Genomic DNA, 15,768 nt, shown 5'->3' on the forward strand with positions numbered 1-15,768 from the left:
ACTTGGCTCATCTGTGTTCCTTCAGATCACAGCCCTCTGGCACAGAGTGTGTCGAGTAGACCTGAACTGCATTCACTGTCTACTGTGGAAGTGCATGACCACGCAGATTATAAAGTACCTACTCTAGGACGGAGGAATATCAGGGGACACGGAAAGTCTGTGATGCTAGGGAAGGGTTCACCGACTCCTGGCTGTCACTCTTGCTGCCATTGTTACTGTCCCTATGAGACCTCCAGAGCAGACCCTTTCTTCTCTCTTCCTCTGCCTTTCAAATATAGCATGACCCAGGTCCCATCTTTCTGGGAGCTGACCCCAGGCTATTCCCACTTGCATTCTTCCTTTTCGGCTTAAAAACAAAATAAAACAAAAACCAAGCTAACTGTAGTACATACTAACACTGTCAGTGTCACACAACTGAGAGCTTGGCCAGGCGTGCCTGTAATCCCAGCGCTCTGAGAGACAGAGGCAGCAGATTGTTATGAGTTTGAGGCCAGCCTGGTCTACAAAGTGAGTCCAGGACAGCCAAGGCTACACAGAGAAATCCTGTCTCAGAAAAGCAAGGGAGAGAGAGAGAGAGAGAGAGAGAGAGAGAGAGAGAGAGAGAAGAAAGAATAAATGAATGAAAGAGAAATGGCTCAGTGGTTTAGAGCACTGGCTACTTTTCCAGAGAAGGCTGGCTCAGCTCCTAGCACCCACATGACACTTTTAACCAGCTCAAATCCCAGTTCCAGGGGATCAGAGGCTCTAGTTTGGTTTTGTGGGGACCAGGCCTGGTGCAAGACATACAATGCAGGCAAAAGAGCCATTTAATATTTTTAGAAAATAAAGTCATATACTTGGACTGGAGAGATGGCTCAGAGGTTAAGAGCACTGGTTGTTCTTCCAGAGGTCCTGAGTTCAACAACTCCCAGCACCCACGTGGTGGCTCACAACCATCTATAATGAGATCTGGCGCCCTCTTCTGGTGGGCAGGCGTGATGTTTCCATTCTCCACCTGACTTGATTCAGAACCTCACCTCTATGGACCAGCGAGTGTCCTTCTGGAAAGGTTTAACAGAGAGAAGACACACTGCATAGAGGCAGCACCATCCAACCAGGCGGGGGCCCCCTACTGGCAGAAAGAAGAATACAGATTTAGCAGCAGCTACCGTTCTGCTCATCTGAGGGGTTCTGCGGAGCTGCAGTTCCTTATTTGACTTGGTTCCCTCCCTAGTCTCCGGAATCCTGACATCAGGACAGCCCTGCCGTCATGTTCGGACAAGACTACCTTATCCAAGTAACACACCCAGTAACATTTTCTCTGCGGAGTTGACAGGTATATGTTAACGATTATAGGCTTGACGCCCTGAAACGCTTGCTGAGGCTGCCGGCCGGCACAGCCGATGTGATCAGGCTGGGGGCGGCTCACGGCTGGTGGTTTAACTTTAGCCCTTTCCTCTTATACCTGCGCTAAGTGCTTATTTCTCTCTCCCTCTCTCCCTCTTCCCCCTCTCTCCCTTCCCCCCTTCCTTCCCTCCCTCCCCTGCTCCGCCCCGCCCCGCCCCGCCCTCATCTACCTCCATCCTGATTCACCCTCCCAAGAAGCTTGGGCAACAAAACACCCCTCTTGCCTCAGAGGACACTTGATCTAGAACGTTCTGAGAGGGGTAAGAAACGAAGCCATCTTAAAGTGTGACCTTTAAAAACGGAACACAAAGGGAAAGGAGAAAATAACTCCAAACAGTTGGAAAGCTTCCTGCAATTTAGTCAATAAACACGCTCAGTTCAATACGACCTTCCATTAATTATAAACTCAGAGAAAGGCCACGATGTTATACGCCCACAGAAGCGTGAAAATGTTGATTATTTCACATTCGCCTGCTGAAAACTCAAAATATCAACAGTAAGATGTTCTTGCACCTACTGAGTAATATAATAAAACACTGACAACCTGTTAAAGGATTGAGAGGCGTCCTTTCCTTAGATCTTTCAGTGGTCTGTCACAGAGAGACTAGAAGCAAGAGGGGTCTAAGAGTCCTTAAAGTATATTGGTTATTATTTTCACTCTGTGAAGTAATCAGTAAATTAAGACCTCCTATGAGTGAAAATTTCAAGTGCCTCAACATGCTCTTTGTGTGGACACTAACATGCAAAATCTCAAGATGTGACAGGGGTTGATATCTACCTCAAGGACAGGCTATTCCTGTCTCATAGCTTTAATCTACTGACTGTTGCTTTCCTCTTTGACAGGCATGTGTCAAGTGCAGATGCCGCTGCAAGGTGAGCGGTGGGGTGATGTGGGTCCTTGTTTGTTCATTTAACAGTTCTTGGCCTCGGGAGGCATTCTCGTAAGGATCTGAGCGCCCAGCCAGGCTGCTCTGCTGCAGCCGTTCCCAGCACAGATTTCTACAGTATTTTATAAGTCTGCCAACTGCACGGCATACTTAAAGCCACGGAGCAGTTCTCTATTGCCAGCTCCCTCTTCTGAAGGGACTTCTGCAAAGAGGAAGAAAAGGGGGCTTCAGAGTTAGAGGAACTCTGTTGCATACAATCAACTGCGAGCCATTTTGTGGATGCTCGGGTGACGTGTCAACCCTTTATATTTTACAACGACTCACTCTGTCCAAGCATAGATGTGCTGCCGAGCAGGCTCTGGTGTTCTCAAGGTGGCAACGGCATCATGGACAAGACTCTTTTCCACTGGCCTGAGCACCGGGGAGGCCTCTCGGTGAACGGCAACTTCACTGTATGGTCAGAGCAGCTGCCAGGCCTCATCCACGCATTCCCACCTCCCCAAGCCTGCATCCCAATAAGTGCACAATGAAGCCATGGCCTGCGTACCTATTGCCACATAGATTACACGCGCTCTCTGGCCACAGGCTACAATCTGCAAATGTACGCCAGTCTCTGTGAAGACTGCCCCAGCGCTGGAGACCACCAGGTTGGCAAGGCGTCAGTACCCCTAGAAATAAGAGCAGGGGTTCTCAGCCTAAACGCTGCTATTTCTCAGATCTTTTCTTGCACCTCCACCTCGTCACCCTTTCTTCTTGTCAGAGCCTCCTAAAAGCCCTGCCTGCTTTGCGCCTCCACACACGCTCAGGTAACAGGAAGACCCGATCCTGCTAAACACCTGCTGTCATCTCCCAGTCCGGGCAGAGAGCGACTAAGTGAACAGACGGCCATTTAACAGACTGTGAAACTGAGCCAGAATCAACAAAGTCATCATCAGGAAAGCCGGACTCAGACTCTGATCACGTGCTAGCCGAGGACCAAAAGGGTCACTGCTGTATAAAAAGACTACAATGGTGCATGTATATCAAGACAAGCAGTATTTGCTTACAGAACAATTAATCCCATGTTTCGAAAAGAGTGGCCTAGACGGGGCTCTAGCCCAGCGGTAAATTGCCCGCATCACGTGTGAAACTCTTGATTTGGTCCATAACACAGGAAAACAAACTAACTAACTAACTGTCTAACCAAATCCATAACAGAATGACAGTAACCAATCAATTGTAATTTACATCAGCAGGGGCACAAAAAACAGGATAATTGAATTTAAGCTTATCTCCTTAACTTTAATGATGAACCTAGAAATGAGTGCTTTTTCTTTCTTTTCTAGAAGAGATTTGTTTATTTTAATCATACCTATATGGATTTTTTTTTTTGTCTGCATGCACATCTTCACCATGTGTGGACAGGGCCCACAGAAACCAGATCCTTTGGGGCCTAGAGTTATAGACGGCTGTGAGCTGCCGTGTGGGTGCGATGAAAAAAATCCCCAGTCCTCTGGAGGAGCAGCCAGTGCTCTTACCACTGAGCCACGTCTCTAGACCCTGCTCTCCTTCAACTGAAAGCCATCTGGGAGAAGGTGAACTCTATGCTCAGTTGGTTTCTGGCAGATTACATATACACATAAATAAATAAATAAATGGATACGTACATAGATAGATAGATAGATAGATAGATAGATAGATGACAGATGATTAATGCACCTATTAGCACAAAATTCCTGTTCCCTTACAGGCATATCACTGTTCTTTTTATGCCGAGACCTCTGATCCTCCTCTGACACCCTGTAATAAGAATTCATGTTTCTCCTACTGAGGAGCAGACATATGTGGATATGCACTATGTCTATTCCGAACAAGGGAAATCCCTGGGATTTGAATGACAGTTACCTCGGCTCAGAGGTTCTCAAATTTCTATGTACAAAATAATTATGTGCGGGTGTTGTTACAAATTCCGAGGCCCCCAAATTGTGTTTTAGATTCAGTACATCTGTGGAAAAGTACAAGCACCTGGGCCTTAAAATTTGACGTGAGGCCGGGTGAGAGGGCTCAGCGGATAAAGGTGATTGCCGCCCAACCTGACAGCCTGAGTTCAGGCCCTAGAACCTCCAAGGTAAACAGTGAGACCCAGCACCGTCAAGCTGTCCTCTGACTTCTACACAGGAACTGTGGTGCGAATGCGTGCAAGCGCACACACAAACACACATGTAAGTAAAAAGGCAGTAACATTTTTAAAAATTGACTTCAGGAAATAAATTGTCACAAGTCACAGAAAAACCCTTTGGAGAAAGAAAGGCAAATTAAGTTTCTCCTTAGGGCAGCAGTTCTCTACGTGTGGGTTGTGACCCCTTTCGGGAGGGGGGGACATGCATGGAAGGACCTTTGCACAGGGTAGCATGCCAGATAGCCTGCATAGCAGATAAGTATATTACAGCTCATAACAGCAGCAAAATTATAGTTAGGGAGTAGCAATGAAATTATTTCATGGTTGGGGAGTCACCACACCACAGGAGCTGTATTTAAGGGTCACAGCGTTAGGAGGGTTGAGAAACCCCTGGACTAAGCTGATCAAGAACCGGCCCTCACTTTTGAGTTGCCTTACTTGGGATCAGATTTCCGTGGAGACTCCTGAAGTTTAGCCAATTAGAAAGGTGGGCTGTGGTGATGGGGGTCCGGGCTAACACCTTGCCCTCCTGACTGAGGCTAGAACTCCCTCTTTTAGCCAACATCTCGCTAAAAGCAGAGAAAGATGGAAACGCATCGTGACTCAGGACAGGACATAGGAAGGCTGCTTACAATGCTCGGATCTCGAAACAGTCCCTAAGTTTAGGGACAGCAGGGCTGACTGCCGCTGACTGAACAGAGGCAGGAGAATGCCTGGGAGTTGTAATTTTGTACAAGACCAAAGAATCATTACGTCTCTGCCCTTCTGTGTGTAGTTAAGAGGTCTAAGGCAGAATGGGGGCTGGAGGTGGGGGGTGGGGGGCGAAACGCGTCTCCTGGGCCACATCCGGAAGTGCCACATCCAAAAGTGAAACAGGCATTGAGGGGATCCAGGCCAGGGCGCTCAAGGGTGTGCTTTTGGTTGCTCAAAGAACCGGAGGCCAGAAGGGAAGAGAATGTAACTCGGTCACGTGGCTTCTACAGACCAGAATGCACTTCACTCGGGAAGGCCCTGGGAACTCAGAGAACCGCATGCCTCAAGACACACCTGTGGCCAGGGGACCGAGAGATGGCCACATGTGCTGGGTAGAAAGGCCTCGCCTCGCTCGCATTCAGAGAGGGAACTCGCAGCTGGCAATGATTCCACATATTTTTTAAATGAAGGTTTTTAGAGTTCTTCTCAGGAAGAGTTGGGGAAACGTTGGCTTCGGGAACAGATACAGAGAGCACTAAGGGGAAGGTAAAAGTCACCAAAGTGAGCTTAAACGTGGGTATTGATTAGTAAATAGATATTGACTCCAGTAGGTCTGCCTTTCGCGCCCATGTGTCTGACTTGTGGCTAGTCTCTTAGCTTCTTGAAGTTTGGGCTCCTCTTTGATAAAATAGGAATTGGGAACCAGCTCACAGGCTAACTAACCTCAAGCTGCCTCGTTTACATCCCGAGCAAGGACAGGGTAAGCGGAGGCAAAAAAACTAGGGATGAGGAGGGGGGCCGGGTGAGCAGCTGAGACATAACAGTGGTCACTCTCACCATGGGACTCAGTGGAGGGCGGCTCTGATACTGAAAACACAGTCATAATAAGCTCTACCCAGGACACTGAGGGCCAGAGGCCAGCTGTCAAGGTAGCAGAGGGGAGAGAGGGAGGCTGGGAGAAAGAACAGAAAGTCTGAAAAGACATAAGATAATAAGCGGGGTTAGCAATTCATCCTATTCAAGTTTGGTCCTGAAACCCCCACCCCCACACCCAAGTCAAGCAGAACAAAGGCAAGAGCTAAAATGGGAGCCCAGAAGAAGCTCCTGGGAAGAAGAGTCATCTGGAGATGCAGTCAAGGTGGTCACTGTATCTCAGGCAAGATTAATTCTAAAACATGTGATGACTCGTATCTAGAAATAAGTAAGGAGAAGATTTAAACTATGGAGATGACTTTTTAAATGCCTCCAAAGGGCTGGAGAGATGGCTCTCAGTGGTTAAGACCTCCGCCTGCTCTTCCAGAGGTCCTGAGTTCAATTGCCAGCAACCACATGGTGACTCACAACCATCCTCAAAGAGATCTGGTGCCCTCTTCTGCAGATAAAGCAGTCATATGCAATAAATAAAATAAATAAATCTTAAAAAATAAAAATAAAATAAAATGCCTCCAAAGAAAATTCCAAGGACGACTTACTACTCAAATCATAGAAAAAGGCGGAAAACCATCCTTATTATTTAATCACATGGCTTAACCAAGACAACAGAGCCCACCAATGAAAAAAGGAAACCACCGCCATTCTCACTTGTGAATTGGCATTTTAAAAAATCCTAACAAAAAACACTAGATCAAATCTAGAAGCATTATAGAAATGCATAGTCATAATGGAGCGGCATTTAGCCCCCAACATAGCAAAGATGACCTAAGATTAATACATCTGCTAAGACATCATAGTATCAGGATATAAGACAGTCATTTCCTGTTGTCAGGTAGTCACCGTGTTTTCAGTGAAAAGCTTCAAATATTGTTTTTACCAAATTGAATAAAATGTTACAGATATTTATAAAATGATTAACTATTTAAAAATATGTACACATATGTGAAATAATGAAATAAAAGAAAGATTGATCTTTAAATATTTTTTCACTCTAACATATCCTGAAAAAAATTTATCCCATCTCTTCCCAGACATCTTTGCTTCAGAGCCCTTTTTTAGTTCATGAGTAACATATTAATCCACATTTAGGAAATCACTCCAGAAACTGGGTTGTCATGATGCCTGCAGCAAAGGCAGGGGTTTTTTTAAACGTAGAGTCTTCAATTTTTACGATTATGAGGCTATTTCCCAGGAATAATTGCTAAAGCTGGTGCTAGGCATCCTGCCCTTCTTCCCGCTAATTGTTTCTAGAGACTCTACAGGCTTTCAACACCAACACTGATCAAAAAAACGCTATGGGAGGGTTTTTAAATGAAGTAATTGTGGCTGACTCCCAGATCATAAGAGTTCTGTAAAGAATTACATATAAGATGTCTTCCTTAGTGTTTGTTCTGTGGGAAATTTTTTTTCTCACATTCAACCCTCATCAACATAGGGAACACTTAGAAAATTATAGCAGCTTTTTTTTTCTTTTGTGAGTGGCGGTGAAGGAAGCCAGACAGCCATGAAGGCGTCGGGCGCGCTTCAGTTGTACAAGGTGGTGGGGCAGCCTTATACTGCCCGCCCCAAAGTGCCACTATACCGAATGCTCATCTTTGTACCCAGCCAGATGGTGGCCAAGTCCCACTTCCGGTACTTCGTGTTGCGGCTGCAGGAGATGCAGAAGTCATCCAAGGAGATAGTGCACTGAGGGCAGCTGTTTGAGAAGTCACCACTGCGTGTTAAGAACTTCGGCATCTGGCTGCGCTATGACTCCCACGGTGGCACCAACAACATGTACTTAAAGAGTACCAGGACCTGACTTCCGCTGGTGCCGTCACAGTGCTACCACGACGTGGGTGCCCAGCATCATGCCTACATGCATTCCCATCCAGATCATGAAAGCAGAAGAGACTGCAGCTGGCAAGTGCGCCCGGCCAGCTGACAAGCAATTCCACGACTCCGAGATCAAATTCCCGTTGCCCGACCATGTGTTGTGGTGCCAGCCCAAAATGTGCTCCACTACCAAGCAGCCCAAAACCTTCTCAGAGACCCACTGAACAAAACTCCAGAGAGGCAAAAGAAAAAAAAAAGAAAGAAAAACATAGCATTTAGATGGCACTAAAGCAACTACACGGGTTGCTCCCGCAGACAGGGCTAACGCACTCTGCCCACCTGGGTCCTTAATAGCTCATCCTTGCAGCCCACCGTGGAAACAGTTCCACTGTATCAGAAGTCTGATGAGAACACAGACATCATGTGGGATGACAGCCAGGACACATGCAACCATGGGATGGCCATGAACACATACAATCCCAGCCAGCGCTGGTGAGGCAGAGGCAGGGGGACTGAGAATCCAGGACAGCTTGGCTATATGGTAACCAGATCTTGTCTCAAATGAACAGATTGCCATCTATAAGGCTAGAAAATGCCACGGGGGCTGAAACACGGAGCCGGCCTTGCGCACGTGTGGCTGTGTAACCGTGGGCTAAGTGTTCGTGTCTTTGTGTCCAGTTCTCACATTTTCAGGGTCCTCGGGGGATGACTGTGAGGGTTGTTTAACCAGATGAGGCTCCTACAATTGCCCTGTATATAGTTAAGTGCTCAAACCGACCAGATTTGATAACTATGCTTAATTAAAAGCAAAGCAAAACAACAGAACAACAAAAAGCAACTATGAGTCCAGCAAGATGAATTCCTCACCATGTCATCTCACTCCGTGACTTTCCAGTCAAACTTACAGAATGATAAGTTCTAATCTCACATGTGGAGTTTCCAATCACAGTTTTTTTGTTTTTTTGTTTTTTTTTTTTGGTATTAGCCAAGATCACAAAGATGTGAAGAATTCATTTAATTTGAAAGACTAACTGAAACAAAAATACAAACATATTGCCGGGGGGGTGTGGGGGGGTGGGGGGGACACTTAAAATAGAGAATGTTGAGAATTAGCCAACTTTAAAGATGTATACACATGTATGTATCATACATGTACCAAGTACATTAACACACATTAAGTTTTTACATCTATAAAGTAAAAATACTACAGAAAGGGAGTCATTAGGAAATAAGAAAGTTCTTGGTGGTTAAAAAAACAAATCAAAACAAAACCTAGTAATTGGAATAAAGTCAACACAAAGTTTAGAAAAGACTGGTAAATAAAATTTCCAAGCAGAAAAAGAAATGTAAAGAAAACAGAGCAGGAAACTAAGGACGTTAGAAGACCAAACAAGTAACCAAGTACCAGGCGTTCCCGTAAAGACAGCGGGGAGACAGGTGGAGGTCCGGCCATTCTAAAACCAACACCATGGGGAAAGTTCCAGCAACAACACAGCCTGCATTTCACATAGAACTTTTGTTCTGACCTCATGCTGCCTGAGTGTTTGGGACAACGAGCGGAGCAAAGATCTCCGCCCAAGTCCCATTGGAGTGAAAGTCGAGAAACCCGTTTCCTGTGACAGAGGAGAATCCTGAAGGTAAAATGTTTCCCCTCAGAAGCCCCTGACTCCATGAAAACAGGTTTCTGTTGTCTCTGGTGCCTGAGGGTTCACTTGTCTTTCACCCTTTGCTTGCTTTTCCTATTGAATGCTTAACTTTTATTGTCAGAAAACAATTTTAATTAAAAAAAAAAAGCTTATACTCAGAGAGTCTAGTCTAAGCTTAATTGGCTCCTTTTCTAGTCTGGCTTGATAGTGTCACAGTAGCAGATGGCTATTGGGGTTCTGGGGATCTGCCATCCTGATGCCTTGTGGATGTAGGGTGCCCGCTTGCTAATTAGTGAGTGCTGGTCCTCAAGTACACTCCCTGTGAATTTTGAAATATAAACAAAAGGAGGAAAGGTATGAACGGTATGTAATTCTCTTTTCTTACTCCCATAGCCACTGTGGCTCCACTACAGCAGCTGGCATTATTGTCACGTCTCCTGGCTAACTGCTGCCAGGAGGTGGTGACGCATGCCTTTAATCCCAGCGCTCGGGAGGCAGAGGCATTTGGATCGCTGTGAGTTTGAGGCCAGCCTGGCTTATAAAGCAAATCCAGGACAGGGCTCTGTTACACAGAGAAGCCTTGTTTTGAAAAAACAAAACAAAACAAACAAAACAAAAAAACAAAAGCAAAAACAAGAGAGAGAGAGAGAAAGGAAAAGAAAGAAATGCTAACTGTTCCAGTCTGTCTCTCTTTGCTCTACAGAATGAAGACACATCCCACACTTTGCCAAGAGACGGGTCTCCTGAACTGGTTGACTAACCTGTGGAGAAGATGAACACAGTGTTGTTCCAGAGTCCGTGGCTTTTCAAGGCTGTGGTGACATTTCCCACTGCTTCGTCCATGAGGGACACCATCCCAGCAAAAATACGTCTGTGCTTATCTTGGATGTAGTCATATGGCTTCATGTACTCCTCAGGCACTTGCAGGGGATCGTGGACGGACTGGAGAGCAAGGTAGAGGAACAGCGGCTGCCAAGGGGATTTGCAAACCAAGCATCAGTTAAAAGCAGTGGAGGCTTTCAATACAAAAACGCGAGGCAGCTGAGACTTATCAGCTCATACAAATAATTTCAAGGCACGCTAACAGAGTGCACCAAAATGTCTGCGAATCATATGTGTGATATGGAACTCATATCCAGAGTACATAAACAATTCAATAGTATAAGGCCATTGAGTTAAGCACAGAGAATTTAAATAGGTATTTCTCCAAAGAAGATGTAACAAATGCTCACAACCAGGGCACTGCAAAACAAAAACTGCAGTTAGACACTGCTTCATACCCGTTAGGGTGCTCAGAAGTTTTAAAATAGGAAGGAATAATATTGATGAAGCTATGGAGAAATTAGTTAGTGGGAGTGTAAAGCGGTACACGTAGACCCTGAGAAAAGCAGCGTGAAGTCTCTCAGTATTACATAAAGCTTCCATACAATGTGGCCCTCCTAGTCCTGGAAAAAACCATGAAAGCACGTGTCCCTGTAAAATGTCCGTGGATGCTTTCTCACAACATTATTCAAAATGGCCAAGAATAAGGAAGACTTAAATGTCCACAAATTGATGGATGGAAAAAATAAAATTCAGGATATTTTTTAGTCACAGCATATACGATCCGTGATAAGAGAGGTGGGCTTTGAAATTATGAAGAGAAAAGAGCCCATCAGAGACCGCATCTTGTATTATTGCATTGATCTAAATATTCTGAAGAGGCAAGTCTATGGGGACGGAGAGCAGATGACTGGTTGTCTGTGCCTATGAGGAATTCTGGGGAGGGAAATGCCTAGGAACTACTACTGGGTAGAAATTTTTTTCAAGAGTGATGAAATGCAGGCATGGTGGCCCACACCTGTGATCCCAGCACTTAGGGAAGCAGAGACAGGAGGATTTCTATGAGTTTTATAGACCATCCTGGTCTATAAAGTGAGTCTTGGACAGCCAAGGCTACACAGAGAAACTCTGTCTTGAAAAATCAAACCAAACCAAACCAAAATGAGAGTGATGAAATGTTTTAAAATGTCACGGAGGTGATGAGGCACCCCTTAAGTTTCCTAGTTAACTGTGTACTTTAAGTGTGGGAGTTTTATGGTATGCAAAATATGCCTCAGCAAATACGTTGAAAAGATGACAAGAGCCAAAGCAAATATGAAGGTCCAAGTCCTAGAATGGGACCCAAATAAACAATAAAATCAATAGCACACCACATAGTAAATGTTTTATATAGATAACACTCTGCTAATAATCTGGCTACTCTATCATTCATTTAATGCTCAAAAAACATCCTGTGACATCCATTTTACAAATGAGTTAGCCAAGGCTTCAAAAGGTTAGGTGGCATGCCCAAGTGCCACTACTGCAAGAGGGCTTGCCTACCAGCAACCTCACTGTTACAATGTTGACATGCACCAATAGACATGTTAGCTGAAAATAAAGAGAAGTTTACAGGGTTTTTTGAAAAACATATTCTTTTTCTTTTTGAGGAAACAGTGTTTTGTTAATTGTTGATACTGAACCAAATAAATGTAAGGCCAATTTAATTGCTGGAAATAAGAAGTGTGGTTTACAGGTTCTGTTTTGTTTGTTTGTTTGTTTGTTTTTTCCATGCCAATTCGTAGCATCCAGAATCTGTGGTATTCCAAGTCAGTCCTTTCTCCCTAGGGGCCCTCTCTGCAGATATCCCCTGCACCACACCATACAGAACTTGTCAATGAGTTTAAAACCCTCAAAGAGGGTTCAATCCAAGAACAAGCACATTATTCTATTAGAGTATTTGAGGCCTTGAAACCATAAATGAAGGAGACAAAGAGACAGATGGAAGAAACTCACTCCATTTCTTACTGTAAAACTATTCTAAATGAGCCGGGCGGTGGTGGCGCACGCCTTTAATCCCTTCACTTAGGAGGCAGAGGCAGGAGGATCTCTGTGAGTTCAAGGCCAGCCTGGTCTACAGAGAGAATCCTAGGAAAGCCAGGGCTACACAGAGAAACCCTGTCTCAAAGGAAATAACAAAACAACACAAAATTTCTAAAAGATACACACATCCCTTTGATAGAGTGTGTGCCAATCAGTTAAAGGTGCATAGACATATGGCGAGAGGAAAGACCATCCATACAGGGAGCTCCAATAGACACCCTTAATTTATTTGGAGTCCAGACATTTCAATTTAAATGTTGTACGTTTTTTTTCCATGAAAAAAAAAATTATAAATTTCCACTCCTAAAGTCTATATCAAAACTTCGCCATTTCGCTCTGCCTCTGCTCCCCCGACACGCACACTTTCCACTCCACGCTCCCCCACACGCACACTTTCCACCCCACCCACACAGGTCATCCTGACACTCTGGGGTCCCTCTGAACCTCAGAAGGATGCGCAGGGGAAGTGCAGGGGGGTCAGCTGTGGGCGTCTTCCCGACTCATTCTTTAGCACTAGACTGAGCCAACTCCAGCCATCAGCCAAGGTGCAGAGGGGACGAGATTAAAATTCACCAGGCAAGCGTAATCCACAGCCCACATAAAGTGTTAAAACTTTTTTCAAAGTTAGGTAAAAATCACCTGAAACTTTGTTCTTAAACCAGGCATGGTGTCTTATGCTCACAATTCCGGCACTCGGAAGATTAAGGCAGGAGAATCGCCATGACTTTGAGACCATGGGCTACATGGTAAGTTTCGGGCTAGCCTCAACTACAGTGTGAAACCCTGTACCTAAATTAATTAACTTATGAAAAAGCAGGAAAGGGCGTGGCCTGCTGGGAACAGATGGGGGCGGGGCCGAGAAGCCTGCCTGCTCCACTTCCTCTTGGTGCCTCTGAGCAAGCATCTCTTCTGGTTCTGATTGGCCCTGCCTACAATAAGCATCACATAATAGTCTACTAGGCATGCCAGATCCTTTTCTTATTGCCACCTGTTATGTGGAAAGGCAGGGCTTTCTGGCTTGCTTTGAGAAAGGAGCTCTGACTTCTATGACCTGCCCTGGAGAAGAGGAGTCCCTCCCACTGCTTTCTCCCAGACATGTCTCATGCAGAAAAATAGCAACCTGTATCTCCAATATTACTAAGTGAAAGCATTGCTATACTATTTTAAATTGGGTTTGTTTTTTTTTTTTTTCCTGTATATGTGTATTTGGCATGCATATATGTCTGTGCACTGTGTGCATGCAGTGCCCACTCTGACCAGAAGAGGGTATCAGATCCCCTGGGACCAGTTACAAATAGTCCTAAGCCACCATGTGGGCACTGGGAACTGAACCCAGGTCCTCTGTAGGAGCAGCCAGTGGTTTTGGGGGTGGTGGTGGGGGTAGTGGTATTTTGTTTATTTGTTTGTTTGCTTGTTTGAGACAGGGCTTCTCTGTGTAGCCTTGGCTATCCTGGACTCACTTTGTAGACCAGGCTGGCCTCGAATTCACAGAGATCTGCCTGCCTCCCTGAATGCTGGGATGAAAGGTGTGCGCCACCAATACCCCACCCCCACCACTCACACCCCACCCCGGCCGCAGGCAGCGTTCTTAGCCATTCAGTCATGTCTCCAGTCCTACTGTATTCATTTTAAATTTCAGAGGGAAATAGCAAGGTTTTTTTGTTTGTTTTGTTTTGGTTTGGTTTTTGTAGTACATGGTAGCCTAGTAGAAAGAACCATTATCTAAGGCTCAAAGCTCCTTCTCCAGCTTCCATGAGGATCCAGCCTACAGCCATTACTTCTGGGTCCTCCCAGAGAAAAGCTATAGCCAGTTTCTTCATCCCTGCCAGCTGGGACGCCACCTCACTGCCCAGAGCAAACAGTCAACATCAGGAGATGGTTCTTGAGTGTCTACGGGCCTGAGGTCCAGCCCTCTCTCATACCGTGGCCTTGGAGGCTGACCCCGTTCTCACCTCACTGACTCTTGATTCACACTGAAGTCCTGCCCCACATTAACCTCCACCAACCTCTGTTTATGCCGGAGCCAGATAGCTCCTTGGCATTTCCTTGATTCCAAACTCTTGTTCTGATCAACTCAGCCGTAGCGGCCAACTTTACCTCAACCCTAACTGCAACCTTTTCAAGTATCCTAAGACTATAAAACCCCAGTTGGGAAATCATGGCCAGACAGCTAAGTATCACATAAAACTCTGACATAACCAGCTGAGCTATCTGCATACTCACACTGAAGATGCTAATGGCGCTTTCCCCTTTCCTCTTATGTCCCACAGCCCCTAAGATCTGTACTCCAAACATCCTCATTGCAGAAGGAAGTCACATATCATTAAGGAGGAAAGCCTTATTTTCACTTCTTTATAGGTTTTCCTCCTTCAGCGTATAAATGGAAAAACAGGAATAGGTTTTGACATCCAGACTTAGGCACTTCTTCCCAGCTTGTGCCCACACAAAGAAAGTCTTCCGCTAGGAGTTATTATTTTGTTTCCTTCAGGAAGCTTCTAGGAGATTAGATCTAGAGTTGTTTTGTTTTCTTCAAAGGGCTGCTGTTCTATTTTTAACATAAATTCATATCATGAATATATTACTTTCTTTTTATAGTGTTACTGTGAGAGTCATCCTGACATCAAGGAGAAAAGATGTCCCTTTGTGACACATGTAAAGCTGTTAGCAGTGTCCCCACACCCAGAATCAGCAACTCAACTCATACACAACAGCGCTATCAGTTTTCCCCTTAGCTGCCTCTTAAAAATAGGTACATTTTTAATTGGCTCATGGACACTTCATGCAAACTCCTTTAATGACTTTCATTTTAGAACAAATGCCACATTACAAATCTATTAAGTGGTGCCTGACAGTCTAGCACAGAATTAGGTGAAACTGTGGGAAAAGATGTTGCAAAGATGCAGCTCCTGAAACCAGTGCATCATTATCTTGGGAAAGGAAACTTGGATGGGCTCGGTGGTGCACACCTTTGATCCCAGCATTTGGGAGGCAGAGGCGGGTGAATGTCTGTGAGTTCAAGGCCAGCCTGGTCTACAAAGTGAGTCCAGGGCAGCCAAGGCTGCACAGAGAAACCCTGTCTCAAAAAGCCAGAGAGAGAGAGAGAGAGAGAGAGAGAGAGAGAGAGAGAGAGAGAGAGAGAGAGAGAGAGACTGGGAGCATCTGTCTGCAGGAGCTGCCTTGTGAACATGGTTGCTACTTGGATATTATTCTTTCACATATGTCTGTGCTTGAGGATGCTGAGAATCATGATTTCTTCAGAGCATCTCAGACACTGGCAGGGAACATCCATCTCCCATCTGGTGGTTTTGTAATGCGCTCTCTCTCTATGAACAGTGCCATTTAACAC

The 15,768-nt window shown here is 45.3% G+C and overlaps 1 protein-coding gene across 2 annotated transcripts in view; it reads right to left on the minus strand.

Annotated features, from left to right (window-relative positions):
* The window catches only part of ARSB (arylsulfatase B), a 137,870-nt gene that overhangs the window by 99,733 nt on the left and 22,369 nt on the right, over positions 1-15,768 (minus strand). For both annotated transcript variants that reach the window (XM_084800662.1, XM_084800663.1), the window contains exon 4: positions 10,280-10,487. In XM_084800662.1, coding sequence (XP_084656788.1) covers positions 10,280-10,487 — 208 coding nt within the window. The remainder of the gene's footprint in view (positions 1-10,279; positions 10,488-15,768) is intronic.

Source organism: Acomys minous, assembly GCF_964271855.1.
Source record: "Acomys minous genome assembly, chromosome: 11".
Lineage (NCBI taxonomy): Eukaryota > Metazoa > Chordata > Mammalia > Rodentia > Muridae > Acomys > Acomys minous.